We start from the raw sequence: 24,778 nt of genomic DNA, 5'->3' as shown, positions 1-24,778 counted from the left end.
GACTGTGGTAAGCCGAGATCGTGCCACTGCACTCCAGCCAGGTCAACAAGAGTGAAACTCCATCTCAACAAAATAAAAATAAATAAAAAACTTTTTAAAAGCAGAAGTAGGATTACAGAAAGCAGAGAAGCCCAAAAGATTTGAATGGTCACTGACAAACACAGCAATAAAGTATTTGATATTGCAGGCTTCATTTAAAGTAAAGCTTCAGGAATACTTCGAAACCAAGCAACAGGGTGGTACTCAGCTCCCTAACCAGCCTTTGCCAAGAGGAGGGGTCCTTCCAGAGACAACCATACAGAGTAATCTTTAGCCATGTTATCGTCTAATATCAAAAATAGGGGGCAGGCCAGGTGAGGTGACTCACACCTGTAATCCTAACACTGTGGGAGGCTGAGGCAGGCAGATCTCTTGAGCTTGGGAGTTCAAGACCAGCCCGGGCAACATGGTAAAACTACATCTCTACAAAAAATACAAAAAAAAAAATTAGCTGGGCCTGGTGGCACATGCCTGTATTCCCAGCTACTTGTGGAACTGAGGTGGGAGAATCACTTGAGCCCAGGAGGTCAAGGCTGCGGTGAACAGAGATCATGCCACTGCACCCCAGCCTGAGTGTCAAAGTAAGACCCTGTTTCAAAAAACAAACAAACAAACAAAAAAAAACAGAGGGTGTAATGGAAGTGTTTTAATGTGACCACGGCATCCTCTCACTGAGGTCTGCTACCATTTATTTTGTTTGTTTGGAGACAGGTCTCACTATGTCACCCAGGCTGGAGTGCAGTGGCTCCATCATAGCTCACTGTAACCTTGACCTGGGCTCAAGTGATCCTCCCACCTTGGCCTCCGAAAGTGTTGGAATTAGAGGCGTGAGCCACCATGCCTCCATTTGTAATTTAAGCTGATAAAGGAGAGCAGGGGCACAAGTCTGTATCAGCTAACTCTTCAGCAACAGCTGACCCAAGGCCAGCAAACCCATTGCATAGCCACCAACCAACCAGATCCTGTCTTTCTGAAGACACACAGAGACAGTAGTCAGATGGTTATGACTAACAAGGCTGTAAGGTTGTTTAGACAGACAATTGGTAGCCATGCTGGGCAAAAGGGAAAGAAAGAAAATTAAGAGAAAGGGAAAAGAGAGAGAAGTGCCATGCAGCCCCTGAGTGACTGAGAGAAACTTTAAGTTCTGACAGTTTTCCAGTTTCAAAACCCAAACCTGTAAAGTTGACCCTTGAATAATACAGGTTTGAACAGGTCCACTTACCCATAGCTTTTCTTCTGCCTCTGCCATTCCTAAGACAGCAAGACCAATTCCTCCTCTTCCTTCTCCTCCTTGACCTATTCAACAAGAAAATGGCAAGGATGAAGACCTTTATGACCTTTCTCTTCCTTCTGATTTTCTTCATAACTTTTTCTCTAGCTTGCTTTATTGTAAGAATGCAGTATATAATACATATAACAAACAAAATATGTGTTTGTTGACAGCTTATGTTGTTGGTAAAGCTTCTGTTATTAGTATCCTGTTAGTAGTTAAGTTCTGGGGAAGTCAAAAGCTATGTGTAGGCCAGGCACAGTAGGTCATGCCTGTAATCCCAGCACTTTGGGAGGCTGAGACAGGCGGATCACCTGTGGTCAAAAGTTCAAGACCAGCCTGGCCAACATGGTGAAATCCTGTCTCTAAAAAAAAATACAAAAATTTGGGTGTGGTGGCACACACCTGTAATTCCAGCTACTAGGAGGCTGAGGCAGGAGAATCCCTTGAACTCAGGAGGCAGAGGTTATAGTGGCCGAGATTGTTCCACTGTACTCCAGCCTGGGCAATAGAGTGAGACTGTCTCAAAAAAACAAACAAACAAACATCAGAAAGTTATATGATATGTAGACGTTTGCCTGTGTAGGACATTGGTTTCCCTAACCCTTGCATTGCTCAGAGGTCAGCTGCAGCTTCTATACAGGCTTGGGTTCTATACTTGCCTTTTCTCTTCCTTATAAAACCAATCAAAATGAGTTTCTTTTCCTTGTAACTAAATTTCCTTGACTAGAATATTGATTACTGCCAATTCCCACCTTTCCTGTAAGTTGTAAGTTTTAGAATCTGGTTGTTATATTTTTTTATTGGGAAGTACAATTGATTTTTGTATGATCCTAAAATTGCTGAACTCTATAATGGTTTATTTTTAGATTCTGTGGACCTTTTAGGTAATTAATAACCATATATCTCATGCTTCAAAACCCATGTACCTTGTGTTAGAAGAAGATAGGATAGGATATGATAGGCTCTGGTAACAAATAAAACTCCAAATCTCACTACCTAATGCAATAAAAGTGGGAAAGTCAAAGGTGGGTTTGGCTGCCGTTCTCCACCTTATATCAGTGTCAGATCATGATAGGGGAAGAGCATGCTGCAGAGTTCTGCAAGAAGCTTTTAAGGTCCAGACCTAGAAATAGCTGACATTCCTTCTTCCCACATCCCATTGATAAGAATGTCTCATAACCTCTCTATTTAGGGGCAGGGAAACTAGCAACTGTGAAAAAAGTAAAATAAATGCATATTTGGTAAATTATAATAATCTCTGCTGCATAGCTCTTTTTATTTCCTTATCTTACATTGCCTAGGATTACCAGTACAATAATAAATAGAATGCATCTGTCTTATTTGTTATATTTACAGGAAGACTGCTAAAGTTTTATCATTAAGTATGATTTTTCTATATAAGTGCTGAATTTTGTCTCTTGAGATGATTAAATGTAAATCAACTTTTCTAAGGGCTAAATGCTATATGGTCATTGCTCTGGACTGAATGCAGTTGCCCACTCCCTTTCCAAATCTGTACAATGAAATCCTAACCCTCAATGTGATGTTATTAGGAAGTGGTAAGGGGACAAACAAGTGAACAGACAGATATAATAGAGTATAAGATCTATCAAGTAATAAAGGTGGACCCGTGAGTAAATTCAAACCCATTTTTCTCTCTTGAGTAGCCATGCTTATGACAAAGAAATTTTGAATGCCTTGTGGGTTGTTTGTTTGTTTGTTTTGAGACAGTCTCGTTCTGTTGCCCAGGCTGGAGTGCAGTGGTGTGATCTCAGCTCACCGTAAGCTCCACCTCCCGGGTTCATGCCATTCTCCTGCCTCAGCCTCCCGAGTAGCTGGGACTACAGGTGCCCGCCACCACGCCAGGCTAATTTTTTGTATTTTTAGTAGAAACGGGGTTTCACCATGTTAACCAGGATGGTCTCCATCTCTTGACCTTGTGATCCGCCTGCCTCGGCCTCCCAAAGTGCTGGGATTACAGGTGTGAGCCACCGCGCCCGGCCAAAAATTTTGAATGCCTTGTTTTAAGCAAATAATTGTAATTTAAATTGAGAAGAGTGTGTAGACATGAGTTGGGAATTTGTAATTCATTTGCAATTCTGGTATTGATGGATTGTTTTATCTTGTACAGGTCATTTGGGCCCTATGGACTTTAGGCTCAACAACAAAATCAGACAGTTGCAGTAGAGTGCCAGTCACAATTTTTAGACTGTTTAACCCTAAGTGTCTTTCTAATAGGCCTTATTTATATGAGAATATTTTATAGTTTACCACAAGTATTTTGTCTGTGTTTATCAAGAGTTACAAGCATAGCAGCCCTTTCTTTACTGAATAAAAGTTCAAACAAATCTGATTCATCTTTATTTGGAGCTGCCAATTAAAGTGGGATATAGTATAGTTAAGCAGTACTCAACATGTAGGCCACTCATCTCTTAGGGTCCCAAACACTATTTCAGGGGCTCTGCCAGGGAAAAACTCTGTTCATACTAACAGTAAGAACTTACATGTCTTTTTCACCTTCATCCCCTTCATGAGGGTACAGTGTGGAGTTTTCCAGAGGCTCCATGATGTGTGAGGATGTTGTCACTCTGCTAGCTAGTCATATACATGTCTCAGTATTCTTTTCCTTTAAAAACTTCTCTACTTTAGTTTTCAATAAAATGATGACTATTGATCGATATAAAGATCAGAAACAAAAGTTCTTTGGGATCTTCAGTTGTTTTTAAGAAACAGGGGTCTTGAAACCAAAACACTGGAACTACTAATACATTTCACAAGTACATTTTACCTCCATATAGCACAGAAATAAAATCATAACCCTGTCTCTTGTCAGCAGTATGACTCTGGGTAAGACATTTAACTTATCTAAGCCTCAATTTCCTTATGTATAACAATACAAATCTCCTAGCTTCATGTGAAGATGAAATGGGATACACCAAGTCTGACATAGTAGGAGCAAAAACTTTACTCACAGATAATCTACCTTTGGAAGGAGAGACAAGAAAATGGTAAACTGGTTGGGTGCAGTGGCTTATGTCTGTAATCTCAACAATTTGGGAGGCCGAGGCAGGCAGACTGCTTCAGCCCAGGAGTTCAAGACCAGCCTAGGCAACTTAATGAGACCTCGTCTCTACAAAAAAAAAAAAAAAAAAAAAAAAAAGTATATATATATACATACACACACACACACACACACACAAAAATTAGCTGGGCATAGTGGCACACTCCTGTGGTGGCTCAGGAGGCTGAGGTGGGAGGTTTGTTTGAGTCTTGGAGACAGAGGTTGCAATGAGCCGAGATCATGCCACAATACTCCAGCCCGGGCAACAGAGTGAGTCTGTCTCCAAAAAAATTAAAAATGAAAAGAAAATGGTAAATGAATAACTTTTGTTACCATAAGGGAGGAGAACTAAATAACTGGGGCATGGGGAGGAGATGGGGAACTTTTCATTGATGCTGCACCCTTCACTTAGAAGGTACAGTTTATCAAAAGTAATAATTTAGTTAAAACCTTAAAAAATGATTTTTAAAGAATTTCCCTGCTCCTCATAGTTATAGCCTGGTAGTTGACATACCACTTCATTTTTTACGAAGTATTGTTGTTGTAAATTTATCTATGCAAAGAGCTAAGCATGCAACGATTGTTGCTGTGGGTATAAAACACTGCTTTGCTAAGGATGCTGTAGCAAACTCACATTTAATTGGCTGAGGCCTGAGCACATCCATATCAGTTTGCCATATACAGATTTTTGGTTAACTTGATTTCCATATGCAAAGTGAGAAGAAAGCTCTGATTTTAAAAAACATATATATATTATATCTTTTTCTCCTGAGTCATCAATCTCTACCTCATTATTGAAAAAATGCCATCAATATAAAACTATACTCCTGGTATCTCCCATTTTTTAAATATGTGACTCCACGGGCCCCTCCAGCTACCATCTCCTGTTCCTGTTCCCCTTTACAGCCAAACTTCTCAAAAGAATATGTTAATATTCCTTGTGTCTACCTCTACACATCTGTTCTCCCTTCCACCCACTCTAAGCAAGTTTCTGTCCTTATCACTCCATTAAAAGGCTCATATCAAGACCATTTGCCACCAAATCAAGAGCTCTTCCTATGCACAGCTTCCTTAACATTTCAGCAGCATTTGACACTGCTTACCACACGTCCTTTAAAAAATACCCTCTTCTCTCAGTTTCAAGGAGAACACACTGTATTGGTTTTCTTCCCTTTATTGTTCTGGTCTCAGCTTCTATTACTGATTTCCTCTCTGCTGCTGTCCCAGTCAGCCTCATGCTGCATCTGCCACTGAGTTTGGTCCTGAGCTCTCTCTTCTACTTGACCTACACTCTCTCCTTAGACTATGCCTAGACTCATTTAAGTCTACTTCTTAGATTTCACTCTACATTCACTTCTTCACCCCAGCCCTTCAGTTTAAATTCTGTCCATATTCACTGATAATACGAATACTTTTGAACACTTACTCTAGCCCAGCCACAATTAGAGGCATTTGGGGTTTAGAGAGAATGAAATAGATGCAGGCATTTGACTCTGTGGAGTTTACGTTCTAGTGAGGAGAGACAGACAATAAGCAATAATCATAAAAAAATGGTATGTTAGAAGGTGATGAGTGCTTAAGAAAATAAATCAGGATAAAAAGAATCAAAATTGGGAGGAGACAGGGAGGAGAGTGGGTCAGTTACAGTTTTAAATAAAAGTGGCTCATTGAGAAGATGAGCTGAAGTTACTCATGCAAACCTGTACATAAAGTGGGTTGCAGGCAGAGAAAACAGCCAGTACAGAGGCCTCAAGGCACGAGCTTGTTTAGTATGTTTTACAAATTTCAACAAGACTAGTGTGGCTGCGGTGCAGTTTTCCCACGGGAAAATGATAGGACACAATGTCAGAAAGGAAGTGGAAGGGTGAGCAAAAAGAACAGGCTTTGATTATGAATAACTTGAGGAACTAGAACAGGGTTTTGAGCAGAGGAGTGACAGGATCTAACTTGTGTCCAAAATACACTTTTGCTATGTGGACAATGAGGATTTAAGGTTAAAAATAGGCTAACTGGCTGGGTGCAGTGGCTCACACCTGTAATCTCAGCACTTTGGGAGGCTGAGGCGGGCAGATCACAAGGTCAGGAGTTCGAGACCAGCCTGGCCAATATGATGAAACACCATCTCTATTAAAAATACATAAATTAGCCTGGCCTGTTGGTGCGTGCCTATAGTCCCAGCTACTCGGGAGGCTGAGACAGAAGAATTGCTTGAACCTGGGAGGTGGAGGTTGCAGTGAGCCAAGAGGCTGCACTCCAGCCTCAGTGACAGAGCAAGATTCCCTCTAAAAAAAGAAAAAAAAAAGGCAAACTAAGGCTATTGCAGTGCTGAGAGTGGGAAAGAATGGCTTAGATCAGAGTGGTAGTAGTAGATGTGGTGTCAATTGGTAGGATTCTGGATGTATCTTGAAGTTAAATAAATCCAGTCCTATTTCCTAATGAGTAGAGTAGATGTGAAAAAAAGAGAAAATGAATCCAAAGTTTTTGGCCTAAACAACTGGAAGAATGAAGTTGTCATCAACTGAAAAAAAGGGAAGACTGCAGGTGAAGCAGCTTTGCTAGGTACATCAGAATCATTTCAGTCAGGGAGACTGAACACTATGAGTTTTGAGATAGAAAGTTTATTATTATTGTTCATTAGAGACAGGGTCTTCTTATGTTGCCCAGGCTACACTCAAGCTTCTGGGCTTAAGCAATTCTTCCACCTTAGCCTTCCAAATAGCTGGGACTGCAGGTTTGCATCACCACACCCAGCTAAAGATGAGCGATTTCCCTCGGAATTAGACCTTACGCAATTGTGGGAATAGCTGGGAAAGTGAAGATTTGGGGAGAGGAGTAAGAAGATGGGTAAGGGAGTTGCCACCATGCCCATTCAAGAAGCCAAAGATGACCAGCCACCTTAGTGTCCCTGCCACAGATGCCTATGGAGAGGTCTATGGAAAGCAACTCCTCTGTGTAGCTACCATCTCTGTGGGGCCAACACCAAGTGACAGGTGGTAGACCTGGGCCACTATTGGTTAAAGAGTCAGCAGCTGGAAAGAAGAGTCAGATTGGAGCAGAGGAGAATGAGGACAATCTGGAAGCCACTTGCACCTCTGTGTCTATTCATCTTCACATCTAACTTCAACCACCTTCGAAGAGTAATGGCCACTGATTTACTTTCATTCTCCAAATTGTACATAAATGTATCTTTAATCCAGAACCAGATAGAGAAGATATATTACTTGCTGCTATATATAACAAAGTACTACAAACTTCGTAGCTTAAAAACAATTTCTACTTGTTATCTCACAGTTCCCCTTTGTCAAGAGTCCAGGCCTTTTGTTCAAGGTCTCATAAGGCTACAATTAGGGTGTCTGTTGGGCTGTGTTCTCATCTGGAGGTTTGAATGGAGAAACATTTACTTCCAAGCTCATTCAAGTTGTTAGCAGAGTTCATTTCCCTTGTGCGGGAATGGGAGGGAGGCCCTGGCTTCCTGTTGGCTGTTGGCCCTCCTGTCCTAGAGACCACCCAGTTCTCCCCAACAGGGGTCCTTCACAGGCCGTCTCATAGCATGGCAGTTTACTTCTTAAAAACCAGCCGAAGCATTTCACTTTCAGTCTGCTAAGATGGTGTCTGCCATATTTATGGCAGTGACATCCCAGAGCTTTGCCATTTTCTATTAGTTAGCAACAAGGCATAGGCCCTGACTGCACTCAGTAGGAGGGAGAATCCCACAAGGGCATGATTCATTGCAGGAGTCACCTTAAGGTGTGTCTCCCACAGAAGGAATTCTGAGATATGGAGTTTCACCTTAACCAATTTGACATAATACAAACTTCAAAAAAGGGAAAATCAAGAGATCATATGGAGACTTGTTAAGTTTGAGATGTATTAGACATCCAAATGAAGAGGTTGACAAGGCAATTGGATATAAGACTGGATTTTGGGAGATATGTCGAAGGACCCTCAAATGTGTATCCCTAATTCAGTCTCTTCCCAAAACGATAGATTCATTGGTCTGTCTACTTGACATCTTGAACTTAACAAGACCAAAGTTTTTCCTTCCCTCTCCAAATCTGTTACTGCTCAGAGTTCTACATCTCATTAAATGGTACCCTCACCTACCCTTTCTTTTGAGAAAAAAAAAACCTAAGAGTCATCCTTCATTCCTCTCTTTCCCTTGCCTTCTACGTTCAATCCATCATAATTCTATTGGTTCTACGTTCAAAATATAAATCCATCCCCTTAATTCTATGTCTACCGTTACCACCCTAGTCCAAGCCACTATTACCCATTCCTGGCCTTCAGCAAAAGCCTTTGAATGTCTCCCTTCTCTCTCTTGACCCATGTTATGAATTGGACTTGTGTTCCTTCCAAAATGCATACATTGGAGCCCTAACCCCCAAGGTGACTGTATTTGGAGATAGGGCCTTTAAGAAGGTAATTAAGCTTAAGTGAGGTCATAAAGGTGGGACCTTCATCCTATAGGATTAATGTTCTTATAAGAAGAAGAGACACCAGAGATACCTCTCTGCATGCACACAAAAATGACAGGCAAACACATCCAGAAGACAGCTGCCTATAAGCCAGAGGAGAGGCTTCACCAGAAGCCAACCATGAAGGCACCTTGATCTTAGACTTCTAACCTCAAGAATTGCAAGAAAATGAACTTCTGTGTTTAAGGCAACTCAGTCCGTGATTCTTTGCTATAGCAGTCCGAGTAGACGAATGCAATAGCCTCCATATATTCTTCACACATCAGCCAGAATGATTTCTTCAAAACCTAGATTAAATTGTGTCACACCCTTGTTTACGGGCCTTTGATAGTTTTCCACTGAAATTGGAATCAGACTTGAACTCTTTACCTTGGCCTCTAGGATTGATGCCATCTAGCTCCTGCTCATCCTTTTGACCTTCTCTCAGGCCATTCTTCTCTCCATCACCTGGCTTGGTCGCACTAGCTCCTTTCTGTCAACAGAAGCACCAAGTCTTCCCATTTTAGAGTTTCTGTTCTGCTCTTGCTTTTGCCAAAACTTTCTCCCCGATTCTTCACACAGCTGGTGTTTTTCTGCAATCTTGCCTAAATATAACTTCCTCAAGGACCTTTCTTACCCGCCCTTGTTATATCAAGAACTTCATTCACTCTTCCCCACCACCTAAGCCCAAATGCTAATTAGTGCACCACTCTACCTATTCCCTTCATAATTTACCACAATTTCCAATTCTCTCTCTGTGTCTTGATCTCTCTCACTGTGTGTATATTGCCCATTTGTCCTCGTTTATAATGTAAAACTCAGGAAGGTAATGACCTTGCCTTCCTTGCTTTCTCTTGTATCCTCAGAGATTAGGAGCATGCCTAGTGTATAAGAAGCTCTCAATACAGGTGTGTATTTATTTAATCAAGGCTTAAATAAATATGAAGCTATGGCCCAAATGGAAATTTTTATATGAGTTTTAGTACCGTTTTGCTACTATTTCCATAGAATAATCAGAGTGAAATTGCTGGGTCACAGTGTATGCACATTTTTAATTTTGATAGATCAGAAGTACTGCTTTTTAATATTTAGTGTGACTGATTTGCCGCTTTAAAATTTAATTATCACAAATTTAATTTTTTTCTCTTCTCCTTTGAAAAATGAGGCATTTCAAAACCATTTTCCCCCCAGTGTTTTTAATGGTAACTGAAGCATCATTGTTCATTTTGCAAGAACTCTAGCTTTTGCTTTATAGGTTAAATTGATACAGCCAATTTGTCTATAAAGAAAATGCCTGAGAATTGAGTCTTCTTTTTGAATTGACCCCTCCATTACAAAATGAATGATGTATTCTAAAGAGAGAAAAAAAAACCTTCTCCCTTTTCACATATCATTCTTCTTTTCTGAGTGTAGAGAGTTGTTGGAGTAAAAGCATTAAAGTGATCCCAGTGTTAATATGTGGATCCTCCAAGCTGAATATTTTAAGTTTGGAATTTACAATTGTTATAACAATTGGCCCCTGCCTAATCCATTAGGCGACAGCATTAGCTAGAACCCAGAGCTAGGAATGCTTTAACACTTATGAGTACATTTGAGTTGGCGTCATTGTTACCCAGTTGTCAATAGTATCCTTAACATTTCCAGCTGCCTCATCACTGTTTGATATGTACAAGGGGCTGGGACAAGGGTGTAAAGAGTTCCACTCAAACATGTCCTCAGTATCAGGAGAATAAACTTCAGGAATGCATGGTTCTGTTAGTGCGTCAGGACAGAAAACAGGAAAATTGGTTTTAACGCCATTCAGTTATTATACTCCCTGCCTCAATTGAAATCAAAAGAAAAATCCTTGTGTCTAAAGAATAATTATAGATTTTGAAATAGAGCGAACATTCCATAAAGAAAATTTTAAATCTTTTTCCTAAGAAAATACTTTCCTATTACCTTGTGCAAATGGCAATCTATACTTATTGGCTGAATAATAATTAAGTGAGTTAATTAATTAATTCCTGGCAGATTTATTATTTCATTAGTCACTGACCATGATCTGTACCACAATAGGGTGAAATTTAAAAGTTCTTCCATTATTCCTTCAAATTGCATTGCAGAGCTCTTCACACTTAATTAGTTCTTAAATGTTTTGCCTAATGTTACTTATTGTTTCCTAACAAATGCAGTTCAAAAACTTTAGGGTGACATTCACAGCCCTCTTCAGTCTTACCACAATTCCCTTTCCAGCCACAATCCCCACTATTCCCCTGCAACCATCACACTTCTGCTACGTTGAACTGCCACCCAGGTATCTCCAGAACTTTCTTCTGTTTCTTCTTCTAATCCCTCATTTATTTTTATCTTCTCAAATTCTACATCTTTCCTGGCCTGGATCAAATGCCACATCTCAATTAAGTCTTCCCCAAGTCCTCACCCCCTTTCTTCTGAATTACAAGTATCTCCTTAGTATTTCTCTGGCACTTATTATAGCACTGCCACACTGAATTGTGTGTATGTATATACATTATTGATTTGCTCTATTAGATTATAAGTTCCTCAGAGTCAAGAGTCTGTGTTACCCATCTTTTATCTTCCATTGCCATTTTATAGAGTCTTTTGCATAAAAGATGCTCAAAAATGTTTAAAGAAGTAAACTAGCTGCTGAGAAACAATGCTAAATGTTTGCACTGAGCATTTTGGCAGCTGTGTCATCCCACTTGGTGATGCCGCCTAGCACTTACACATTAAACAATAGGCCTGAACACTAAACAATAGGCCATGGTCCTAAAGGGTATTTTGTTCTACCATTCTTGTACTGTGAGTTGATCTTTAATGCCAGAGCAACTCTGCATGTATGTGTGTGCTGTCAAAATAAATGTCTTTTTTGTCTCACCAGCTGAGATACATTTAGGTGAAGATGGCACTGGTAAAGGAAGTGTACAGGTGAAATCCGTGAAAATGTTCTGACAATGTTTATATTTTGCAGGCTTGGAAGTCTCATGCCAAGTGAACCATGGATAAGTATTCAAGTTTGATATTTGCCTAATGCGTGGTAAAAAATAATAATAATAATAATTTCTGTATCAAGACTGATTTGATGGCCAGGTGCCGTGGCTCATGCCTGTAATCCCAGCACTTTGGGAGGCCACGGTGGGTGTATCACCTGAAATCTGAAATTCAAGACCAACCTGGCTAAGATGGCGAAACCCCGTCTCTACTTAAAATACAAAAATTATCTGGGAGTGGTGGTGGTCACCTGTAATCCCAGCTACTCAGGAGACTGAGGCATGAGAATCGCTTGAACCCAGGAGGCGGAGGTTGCAGTGAGCTGAGACTGAGCCATTGTACTCCTTGCATTCCAGCCTGGGTGACAAGAGTGAAACTCCATCTCAAAAAAAAAAAAAAAAAAAAAAACGGATTTGAATTTTGCAAAATTGTATTAGATATAAATATGTTGATCAACTTTTGGGGAACTTAAAGGTTAACTCTATAAATGGAGAGGAAAAATAGTCCTGCAGAATCCATGCCTCAAATTATCTGGCTTTCAAAAATCTAGAAAAATATTTTGTGTTGATTTGTCAACATTACAACATATAAAAGTCATCCAATTGCCTGGATGTACTCTATCCAAAGTCATGGCTTTTAGATAACAGTTAATGGGAGCTCAAACTGCTTCTCACATTTTATTTGTGATCTAAATAAGGAACTCTAGGTCTCAGGTACAATCATTCCTTATCATTAAGACAAGATAAAATATAATTAATGATAAAGGATCTGGGCAGCTCAACTTAAGAATACAGAGGTTAATATACTTAATTCTAGATTCTTCTGAAGTTCTCTTTGCACAAAAAGGCGAATTTTTGATGTGACTTATTCTCTGATTCTTGGTATTCATGATAACTAAGGAGGCAAGGGAACCCCATGACTTGGTTAGGATGCAGAAGCCAAAACTCATCCATTTCAGGATAAAGATCCCAGGATAAGGGAAAATCATAAATGAAAGACAAAGGCAGAAGAATCCCACTGGCTTAGAATGAAGTTGATGGTGACCAGGAAGATTAACCCTTTCCAAAATATAATATGTACATGTAATACTCTGTTGATGAACACAACAGTGCCTATACATCATCGTTTTGGTTTGTTACTGGGAGCAGGGTAAAAAGATTCCTAAGGTCTACAGTAAGTGAGTTTAGTGGAAATGCACCCCAAAGACCAGAGGGAAAGCTCTGGAAACTGCTGGATCATCAGATCAATAGACTCAAGATGACTAAGTTGGGAAGCTTTATGCAGTTTAAACATTTGTGCAGGGAGTATCCCCACACAGCCTTTTATTGACAGCTACAGATCAATGATAATTTTTGATCATTTTCAACCTACATAAACCTATTGACCCCATGGCCACCTTTGGGGCACTTCAAATCATCAAAAATGATCAGAGGAGATGGTGTAAAATTGTCAGACTGCTGAAGACTCCAAGTAGTTTCATATGTCCCCAGGAGCTGAGTTGAGAGGTTAAAATATAGTTCAAATTGCCAGCAGAACCTCAACTAACAGAGTGTTCCAGAGAGTCTTGTCTTTATGTCTCATAAAATGAGGCACTGATTTGTATCCAAACTCTGACCTTCATGCATATAAAGTTAAAGTAGGAAAAAAGAGGCTGAATCCCATCGAAGATATTAGATTGCAAATAATGGATTATTCCTAGTAAAATATTTCTTCCTGTTTTTCTTTGTTAAGTCATCTTCTTCATCTGCTGCCTAACAAAAGTAGCTGACATGCTTGTAGAATTATGTACAATATGGACATGGACATAGAATGAACAAAGACAAAACAGAAGCAAGTGCAAGGTGGCAGGCCAGAAGTCAGGGACAGCAAAAAATGTAGTCAAAAAAATCATTAGGAAGAGTGAAAGGAAGGAAAGAGCAAAATAATGGCGATGAAGGGGAAGAAGTAAGAGTATTGAATTAAGATAATCTCTACAGAGGAAAAGGAGTGAGAGAAGAAGGAAAGGGTGAATAAGAGGAAAGGGAAAGGAAGGAACGGAAGGTGAAGCAAAGGAGTAAAAGGAAGGAAAATCGTCTTTAGTGATGACTTTTCCTAGTCAGTGAGACAGAATGCTACATCTCCAAAGGAAGGAACTGAATCCAAAACATCTAAGATCCACAGTGCTCAAGCAAATATCCTAAATTTAAGAAAAATAACAAGTAACTGAGTATGTAAATGAGAGCCAACCCAATCCACGGAGTGAACTGCATCCAAATTATGCAGCAGGATTCTAAAATAGTGAACTTTGATGTTGGAAATTCATTCAGGAGAGAATAATATAAATTATTTCCTAAAACATCAAAGAATAAATTGGCAAGGATTATCTTGCCATTTTTATGTTTTCTTCATTTTTTAATATAGCTTTTACTAAACATTGACAAAAACTATGGCTATTATTTAGATCTATTTAAGGACTCCATATGTGTTATATGTGTGTGTATGTGTGTGTGTGTGTGTGTATATGTGTATATATATATATATATATAACTATTCAGGAATAACAAATTAGCCAGATGCAGCAGTGGCTCACACCTGTAATCCCAGCACTTTTGGGCAGCCAAGGCAGAAGAGTGACTTGAGCTGCAGAGTTGAAGACCAACGTGGGCAACATAGTGATACGCAATCCCTAGGAAAAGAAAGGAAGAAAGAGAGAAAGAGAGAAAGACAGAAAGAGGGAAAGAAAGAAAGAAAGAAAAGAAAGAAAGAAAGAAAGAAAGAAAGAAAGAAAGAAAGAAAGAAAGAAAGAAAGAGAAAGAAGGAAAGAAAGAAAGAAAGAAAGAAAGAGAAAGAAAGAAAGAAAGAAAGAGAAAGAGAGACAGAGAAAGAAAGAAAGAAAGAAAGAAAGAAAGAAAGAAAGAAAGAAAGAAAGAAAAGAAACTTTTTTTTTTAATTAGCCACTCATGGTGTTACATGCCTGTAGTCCCGGCTACTCCAGAAGCTGAGGCAGGAGAATCACTTGTGCCCAGGAGTTGAAGGCTGCACCGAGTCATGATCATGCCACACTCCAGCCTAGGCAAAAGAGCCAAATAATAATAATAATAATAAATTAAATAAATAAATAAATAATGTAATATGAGAATTGTCCTCAGTATAATTTCATGATACAGAAATTATCTTTTACATCCCAACATGTGGTTATTTCTCTCTCTCTTTTTTTTAAGATACATATAGACCAGGTTAAGCAAAACAACTGTTGTAATGACCCTTTGTAGGAGTATACCCCTAAAACTTTTCTGTTCCAGACATGCATGAACTCCAACTTGCAACCTACAGGCCATATTTCTGTATTAGATGGTGAAGTTTGGAAGCTAGGGCATTTTGAATACTTCTGCTTTCAAGGATCTGAGCCATAAATGTTTATTAAAAGAATCTATAATGAAATCAGTTTTGTTATTTTTTTAATGGTTGCCTGGAGTGTGTTGGATGACTGAATGCCAGTTGTTAATCATTAAGTACTCATGTTACCAAAAGTGTTTGATAGTATTGCCATCTAGGGGCTGAATGGAATTCTCAGCTCTGAAATAAACTGTAATTGAGCAGGTGCAGCTATTGACAATATACATATGTTTTTGCTTTATAGCCCACATGCTTTTCATGTTTCTTATGACAAAAGCTTATGAAAAAATGTCCCCCAGCAGCCCACCTTTTTTATATATAATCTGTTAGAGGTGATTACTATTTGCTTTGGAGCATATGCTTTTTTGGCATCTATTACTGAATATTCTGAACAAAGAATTATTCTTTTTTGCATTATTAATCTTGCCCATGTTTGCCCTATTTCCACAGAAAAGAAATCATTTATCAGTAAAGAATGTTTGTAATCGGGACTTTTAGCATCTTCAGATTTAATATTCATTATGGTCATTCTAGTTTTGTGCTATATTTATCTAAAAGGCCAATGAAATGTTGTGGAGAAATAAGTTTTTAAATATTTATGATCTAACTTTTAATATTTTAAAAAGGAGAAATTAGTATTTCTGTAAAATTTGTTTCAGAGTCTGGTTGCTCAGCAAATGTTTAAATATTAAAAGATTTCAAGAGGTTAGCATGTAATATCATAATGGGACTTATTGAAATAGGAAAATTGACTTTACAAGTTTTTGATATGTGAAGGAAATTGTATTTCCTCTGCCTATATTTAACACATAACAAGAAATAACACAATTAAAATATACAGCCAATAGTGTCAGAAAACAGCACCAAAACCTATTTCTACATTGTTTTGTTTTTGTCTAACCAGTTTGTTTGGAAAGCAATTCTGTTTGATTTTGTCATCTTGTTTTAGATTTTATCCAAAATGATATTTGGATGTCCCCACACATAATTTTTTCTGATGTTCTTGGGTGCCTACTTTCAGAAATAACTTTCACTACTCCACTTTATATTCTTCCTCCCTGTTCATCAAGGAAAAAGACAATTGAAGACCATGTATCACATTCAAACATCTAATAAACCAAAGCAGATCATTGAATGTAAATATCCTACTAACCCAGTCAAAACTTTCTCATGATTTCTTATATCCACTGGGGATGGTTGGTACACAACAGAAAATGCCAGTGTGTGTGTGTGTGTTTACCTATGAACACATTACTACCCCACTTGCAGACATAATTCCTATTTTAAAAAGATATATCCTTGCAGTCCAGATGTGGAAAGAGCACCCCAGGGCCTTTAGAAGCATTAGGATTCTTTTTTTTTTTTTTTTTTTTGGAGATGAAGTCTCGCTCTGTCACCCAGGCTGGAGTGCAGTGGCACGATCTCGGCTCACTGCCAGCTCCGCCTCCCGGGTTCACGCCATTTTCCTGCCTCAGCCTCTCCGAGTAGCTGGGACTACAGGCGCCCGCCACCACGCCCGGCTAATTTTTTGTATTTTTAGTAGAGACGGGGTTTCACCGTGGTCTCGATCTCCTGACCTCGTGATCCGCCCGCCTTGGCCTCCCAAAGTGCTGGGATTACAAGCGTGAGCCACCGCGCCCAGCCTAGAAGCATTAGGATTCTTAGCTCCGGTTTAGTTATGCCAAATATGTTAATGCTGCTCTCCAGCAGAAAAACAAACAAACAAATTTTAAAAATCCTAATTTGGCTATCCCTTTTTTCTTTTCTTTTAAATCAACAAAGACCAAATTCTCCAAGCCTAGCTAACAATGACTTTTGGTAGGTTTCATAGTTTTACTTATGGTGCTTTTAACAAATGAAAATATTTTTATATCTATATTAATAATAGACTTCTCTAAGGGTGTTTGTACATGTATAGTTGAATTGGCTTGTTAGTTTTCTTGTGTTTATTTGTTTTATTGAATTCGTAAGATATATATACATGCCAAGAGAATGAGAGAGGGAGACTGGGAAGATGGAGAGTCTTGTGTACAAACAGATAGTGTTGGGGATTTGGAAATTAAGCGTTTTCAGATTAATTCTCCAAACCCTTAATATTAACCTGGCAGGCAATTATCCCCGTCTCTGACATGCAGCTTGGTACCACTGATTTCCATTTTGAGCTGGATGCAGCACTGATCTGAAGCATCATGTTTTGTTTTTTTTCTTTTAATGTTTATATATCACACGCTTTGGGCTGCAAGCACTGAAAAGTTAAGGATCCTATCTGGTCCACTTTCTGAATGTCTGAAATCATACAACATTGGGTAATATATTCAGGGTGTCAACAAGAATAAGAAAAAAAATGCATTGTTTTCTTAATGATAATTCAAAACTCTGCTGTAGTGTTTGCGCTGCTGTTGCCTACGTGCTTTGGCCATGAGGTTCAGAGAATGACTTTCCAGCAATAGTGTCAGTTTAAAAAAAAAAAAAAACAAAAAAAAAACTTAACCTGTAACCTGTTAACTTTCTTACAGGGAACAAGCCATCAAGCCCACCTGTTCGGGTTAGAACCATTCACAACATATCGCATTGGTGTTGTAGCAGCAAACCATGCAGGAGAAATTTTAAGCCCCTGGACTGTGATTCAAACCTTAGAATCTTCCCCAAGTGGACTGAGAAATTTTATAGTAGAACAGAAGGAGAATGGCCGGGCATTGCTACTACAGTGGTCAGAGCCTATGAGAACCAATGGTGTGATTAAGGTAATGTCTACCCTGCGTAAGAAATTATGTTTGGTGTTCTCCAGATAAATAGATGAGCCCTGACATGCCATCAGGTCACTGTGGGAAAAATCCCTTCGCAGCCTGTTTAATTCTCCTTGATAGCTCCTCCAGGCATTTAATCATAGATCAGAGAAAACTAGCTTAGATGCGTGATGCTTCCTATGAACCCAACACTGAGCTAAATGCTCTCCATGGATTATCTCATGTAATCCTCACATCAGCCCTACTAGGTGGGTACCACCAAACCTCATGAGGCATATGCAGGCTAAGTAACTGTCCAAGCCTACATTGTAAGTAATTGAGTTGGGATTTGGAACTCACATCAGAACTGAACTCTAAATGACTGTGTTCTTACTGCCTCTTGAATTATCCTACCCAGTTATTTGCTTAAGACTTGCCTAATTTATGCTTCAAACAGAGCTCATTAAGCAAGCCACAGGTGTCTGCTAACTTCACAACTTCTGTATGTAGCCGTGAGAAACAATGTTATAAATGTCATATACGTATCTCAAGCTCCGCCAGCCCATGAGTACAGGGGAGATTGTATTTTCATGAATAGCCTGAATTTTGATGTTTTGAACCTTCAGCCACACAAAAGCCAGCCCTCATCTACCTCTCTGATGTTCCTCGCCAAGGATGGTGGCAGACATACCTGTTAGTTCATGCTACTGCCTTTACCTCCAGTCTCTCCTGGCCGTGGTCCATCTCTTAGGCCCTCATCAACTACCTTCTGCGGGCTGGGACTGCAGAGTCCCCCAGTCTGCAGCTGCTATAGACACACTACCCTTTTGTTTGCCACTCCTTCTCCAAGAGGCAGACTCCCACATCAATTCCACATCACAGGGTTGAGACTAAGCTGTTACTTTTAATAAAGCCTCCCTGAAAACCCTAAGAGAGGGATGACAGCAGGAAATTACGTGCAGCAATAACTAAGAACTGTAACTAGAGCTCACAGGCCCAGGTCCATCCTGTGGGCCTCTCTGTGGGCTGCCTCTCTGCCTAGCTTCAAGGCCTGCTGCAAGTAGCAGTAGCAAGCTGCTTCCCACCAGCCTGCCTACATGTGGACAGAAGCCAGACTTCTCCCCCCTGGGGCAAGAGGCTTGAGCCTTAGGATTCATGACCTTAAAATCCAAATCATGGCCCCAAGGCACCCATCAGAAAAGAAAGCTCCTTTTCCCTCACAGCACTTCTCCTTGTGGGTGTCTGGAGCCATGAGAGCATCTGCTTCTTCCTGGCATGATTGACAATAAGAATATTGACTCCTTGGACCTTTGTTTACATTTCACCAAATATTAAGCAAATATTTGGTGAAATACTTCTACTAAGTGCCATATACTTATTCATGAGTGAACAAGACAGTCAAGTTCCCTGATGTTACAGACCTTGTGTGAGTGCACGTGCATGTGTGTGTGTGTCTGTGTGAATAAATGTGGCAGAGTATATGAATGGTGGGGGTACAGAAAAGCAAACAATAAGCTAGTAAATAAATAAGCAAGGGAATTACAGAGAGCGATGAATGCTATAAAGAAAATTAAATAGAATAATGTAATTATGCCTGCTCAGGCTATTTTAGAATGGAATATCATTTGAATCAAGTTGACATTTGAACGGAGTCCTGAATGACAAGACAGAGTTAGTCATGTGAGGATATGGGGGCAAAATGTTCCAGACAAAATGAACAGCAAATGCAAGGCCTGAAGCCAGGAATGAACTTGGTGTATTCAAGGAAAGAGAAGAAAGCCAGTGTGTATGAAGTATTTGGGGGAAAGAAAGATGGCACTAGAAGAGGTTGGAGGGACTGGTAGGAGACAGATTGTGCCCAACCTTGTAGGCTGTGGTAAAGAGTTTAGAATTTGTTCCAAGTGCAATGAAAAATTACTGAAGGCTTTAAGCAAAGGAATAGCATGATCAAATTTATGTTTTTAAAAATCACCCTGGCTACCCTGTGGAAAATGGACCAATGGAGTTTGAGAACTATTGAAGATTTCAAGGTAGAATTGAAGGTGGGTCAAATTAGAGTAGCAGTTGTGAAATCATGCACTATAGGTGAATTGAAGATACATTCAGAAGATAGAGATGACAAAATGTGTTAATGAGCTGAATGAGAGACATGAAGGAAAGGGAGTGCTTTGGGATGACATTTGGGTTTAGGCTTTGGGCTATTGATGAGGAAGGGGAGACTGGAAGATGAACAAGTTAGAGGGGCAAGTAGATAGGCAAGTCTAAAACTCCTGAGAGAGTTCTTTGCTGGGATAAATGTTCAGAATCCGTTAGCAGGTGGATGTTATATAAACCCATGGTGCCAGAGGAGATCAGCTATGGAGAGAATGTAACTCAACCTGTTGAGAGTCTGGGATCAAGCCCTGCAGCATAAATGGGGAGGTCAAGAGGAGGAAAGAGAGCCAGCAAAGACTGATAAGAGGGAACTAGGCTAGAAGGAAAAGTACATGAGTGGAGTGTCCAAAAGAGAAGAAAAAATATGCCAAAATGCTGCTGAGAGCAGAAGTAAAATGATGGCAGAGAAGCCACCCCGAGTATAGGAATGAGGAGGTCACTGTGATCTTGACAAGGAGAGTATGCGGTAGAATGGGAAACCTGGTTGGCATGGCTGGTTGAGGAGAGAATGGCAAGGGAGGAAATTAGGACAGCAACTCATTAAAGCCATTTAGATGAAAAGAAAAGCAGAGAAATGGAGCAATAGGTGGAGACTGTGGAACGGGGAAATTTTATTTAAAATCGTTGAAAAATACTAGAGTACATTTAAACATGAATGGAAATAATCAATAGAGGGAGATAAACTGGTGACGTAGGAGATAATGAGACTAACGGCAGTAGTGAAGTCTTGGGGAAGGAGGAAGGGATGGGATACAGTGCTTAGGTGGCCTTCAGTAGGGACAGAGATATTTCATTCATAGCAGAAAGAGGAAAGGCAAATCATGTAAGTCTAGATTCACATGGACACAGAGGTCAGAATATATAACATGGAAGCATTCTTTTCTAACTGCTTCTATTTTCAATGAACTATGTGGTTATGTCAACAATCAATCAACGGTGACGGAGGGAAGAGGGTGTTGGCAGTTGGGGGAAAGGAGGAAATATGAAATAATCACCTGGGAAAATGACAGAGCAAAAGCATGAGGGAATAAAATAGGATTACAAATTGGTAATCGCCTATTTAAAACGTATGGTTAAAAGTTTAAAGTGAGACCAGTAGAAATGTTTGGGTGTTTTTCTACAAACCCATTTCAGAGCTTGAGTATAGAGGGAAAGCTAAATTTTACACTAGTTAGAGATTTGCCAGGTGAATATCAGGAGCAGCAAGGGGTGCTGGGGGGGGTCACAGAGGCTGCAAGCTAGTTATGGAACCTACGCTCCCTTCAGAAGATATGGCAGTCCCCTTCCCTCATGGGGGTGGTCTTGCCCTGGGTCCTCAACAAGAAAATCACACCAACATACAACATTCCAACATAAAGAGATTTCCAAACTTCTAGGCTATGTAATCTTAGAAAAAAAAAATGGAGTATATTAACAATTTAGTCTAAATTAAGCTTGCCCAAGAACCACTCCTGGGAATGTTTGAAGGGTGTGCCTTCCAAGGGCTGTAAAATATGTCCTGTCCCCTCTTGAGAGTCACCATGATAGGGAGTCATCAGTGGGAGTGTGTCATCTCTCTCAGGTTTGTTGGAGCAGGAAAAGATTGGAAAATCACTGTTCAAAAACACCTGCATTCAGATTAACTTACTTCCCATCTTTAAAAAAAAATGAATAATACAAGGATGAAAACTTGCTCTACATTTGTACAGTATAATAAGCACTTAGATGTTTTTTTCCAGAACAAAAGACTACTTTGCCCCCAAAGGAGCAATCAATTCTGCCATGGCCTGCAAGAGAAAACAGGGTGTTTTTTTCCGTCTCCTAGTCATAAAGATTTATATACATGTATATATGTACATGCATATATATATGTATGGATATTTGTACTAATGTATAAAATATAGGTGTCTATGTGCCTGAACATACACACACACACACACACACACACACACACACACACACTCTTTCAGCCCTGGCACTCTGTAACAACAAATGATTAAGCATTGTAATTCTATTTCCCAGCAAATGCCATGGAAGGTAGACCCTACTTTGGTCAGTATGAGATCAGAAGAAGTTCATATCTATAAAACCGGAGATTTTAATACTATTCTATACTTTAAAAAAATACAAATAGGAGAAACCTTGTGAATACCATATAAGTCAAAGAATCAGGTTCAATAGCCCTTAGTTTTGAGATAAATGCTTACATATTTCCCAAACTGAAAAAAAGAAAAGAAAAAGGCAGAGAAAAACATCGTTTGTCTCTCTGTGGGCCTTATGTTAACTGAAAAAAATTCACATATCCCCAGTTAATATCAGAATACTTCTTCTAAATTAGGGTCATCAAAATAAGGAACAAGGGGGTGAAGGTTAAAAAGGGGCTAAATAACTACAAAAAGAAATTGTATGCTGCAAGTTATCCCTTTTGCTTCTGTCCTTCTGTAGACATACAGCATCTTCAGTGACGGGCTCCTGGAGTACTCTGGTTTGAATCGTCAGTTTCTCTTCCGCCGCCTGGATCCTTTCACTCTCTACACACTGACCCTGGAGGCCTGCACCACAGCAGGCTGTGCACACTCGGCGCCCCAGCCTCTGTGGACAGATGAAGCCCCTCCAGACTCTCAGCTGGCTCCTACTGTCCACTCTGTGAAGTCCACCAGTGTTGAGCTGAGCTGGTCTGAGCCTGTTAACCCAAATGGAAAAATAATTCGCTATGAAGTGATTCGCAGATGCTTCGAGGGAAAAGCTTGGGGAAATCAGACAATCCAGGCCAATGAGAAAATTGTTTTCACAGAATATAACACTGAAAGGAATACATTTATGTATAATGACACAGGTTTGCAACCATGGACGCAGTGTGAATATAAAATCTGCACTTGGAATTCAGCTGGGCATACTTGTAGCTCTTGGAATGTGGTGAGGATGTTGCCAGCGCCTCCAGAAGGTCTCTCTCCACCTGTGATATCCTATGTTTCTATGAATCCCCAAAAACTGCTGATTTCCTGGATCCCACCAGAACAGTCTAATGGTATTATCCAGTCCTATAGGCTTCAAAGGAATGAAATGCTCTATCCTTTTAGCTTTGATGCTGTGACTTTCAATTACACTGATGAAGAGCTTCTTCCTTTTTCCACCTATAGCTATGCACTCCAAGCCTGCACGAGTGGAGGCTGCTCCACCAGCAAACCCACCAGCATCACAACTCTGGAGGCTGCTCCATCAGGAGTCAGCCCTCCAGATCTTTGGGCCATCAGTGCCACTCAAATAAATGTAAGTTGGTCACCTCCCACAGTGCAAAATGGAAAGATCACTAAATATTTAGTTAGATATGATAATAAGGAGTCCCTTGCTGGCCAGGGCCTGTGCCTCCTGGTTTCCCACCTGCAGCCTTACACTCAGTATAACTTCTCCCTTGTAGCCTGCACGAATGGAGGTTGCACAGCTAGTGTGTCAAAATCTGCGTGGACAATGGAGGCCCTGCCAGAGAACATGGACTCTCCAACATTGCAAGTCACAGGCTCAGAATCAATAGAAATCACCTGGAAACCTCCAAGAAACCCAAATGGCCAGATCAGAAGTTATGAACTCAGGAGGGATGGAACCATTGTATATACAGGCTTGGAAACACGCTATCATGATTTTACTCTCACCCCAGGTGTGGAGTATGGCTACACAGTAACTGCCAACAACAGCCAAGGGGGTATTTTGAGTCCTCTTGTCAAAGATCGAACCAGCCCCTCAGCACCCTCAGGGATGGAACCTCCAAAATTGCAGGCCAGGGGTCCTCAGGAGATCTTAGTGAACTGGGACCCTCCAGTGAGAACAAATGGTGATATCATCAATTATACCCTCTTCATCCGTGAACTATTTGAAAGAGAAACTAAAATCATACACATAAACACAACTCATAATTCTTTTGGTACACAGTCATATATAGTAAACCAGCTGAAGCCATTTCACAGGTAGGTAGCCATGTCTCGGTTTTCTGAGAGTGAGTCACTGACCTTTCTATTGCCTGAGCCCTTGGTCAGTTCTAGTGAAGACTCTAAAAATAGGATGCATGGTGCCCCCAACCTCCTTCCACCTAAACATGCATAGTAGACAAAGCACATCCTCATCCAAGCAAAGCCTGCTTACATAACCTCCAGAGAGCAGAATTCTTGCAGGTGATGTTTTGAGAGTCAGTGTTTCAGAAAGGTTTGCAATGCATCCTGGTATCCGAAATAAGTAGGACAGAGATGAAGCTAGTCCCCCTGGGAATATGCAGGCCCCTGGACAGTTCTGACAGCCCCAATAGGGTCATCTGGCCAGACTGTGAAGAAAATGATGTATTATTTAAGGTTAAAAAGTGCCAATCAATGAGCGCAATTACCAGCCAGAGTTAGACTAAAACAAAATTTGTTTTGTGAAGAGCCTTCTTATCAAATCCAGCCCTTCTTCCAAGAATAATAAGGCTTCTCTGACTCTACTTTCTTATGGTTTCTCAGGACAGTGCCACTTTGCTAGCTCATGTTTTCCTAGCGGTCCCATCTGGGCTCTGTGACATGCATGGAAGTGCGTTGTTCTCCACACAAAAGAATCTTGCCCATTGCTTAAATAATTATTTGGCAGTTTTCCCCATCACATTTTAAGTAACTTACATCCCCAGAGAGAAGGGTAATAAAAGACATTTTGTGCTTAAAATTTAGTAAAATGAACAGAATCACTTAAAAAAATTAAAGGC

The 24,778-nt window shown here is 40.1% G+C and overlaps 1 protein-coding gene across 1 annotated transcript in view; it reads left to right on the top strand.

Annotated features, from left to right (window-relative positions):
- The window catches only part of USH2A (usherin), a 798,563-nt gene that overhangs the window by 715,623 nt on the left and 58,162 nt on the right, over positions 1-24,778 (top strand). The window contains exons 62-63 of the mRNA XM_032136481.2: positions 17,713-17,940; positions 22,501-24,017. Of these exons, the coding sequence (XP_031992372.1) occupies positions 17,713-17,940; positions 22,501-24,017 (1,745 nt within the window). The remainder of the gene's footprint in view (positions 1-17,712; positions 17,941-22,500; positions 24,018-24,778) is intronic.

The sequence above is a fragment of the Hylobates moloch genome, unplaced genomic scaffold (assembly GCF_009828535.3).
Source record: "Hylobates moloch isolate HMO894 unplaced genomic scaffold, HMol_V3 SCAFFOLD_18, whole genome shotgun sequence".
Classification (NCBI taxonomy): Eukaryota; Metazoa; Chordata; class Mammalia; order Primates; family Hylobatidae; genus Hylobates; species Hylobates moloch.
Note: the sequence above shows the minus strand (reverse complement) of the source record. Positions and strands in the feature narration are given on the sequence as shown.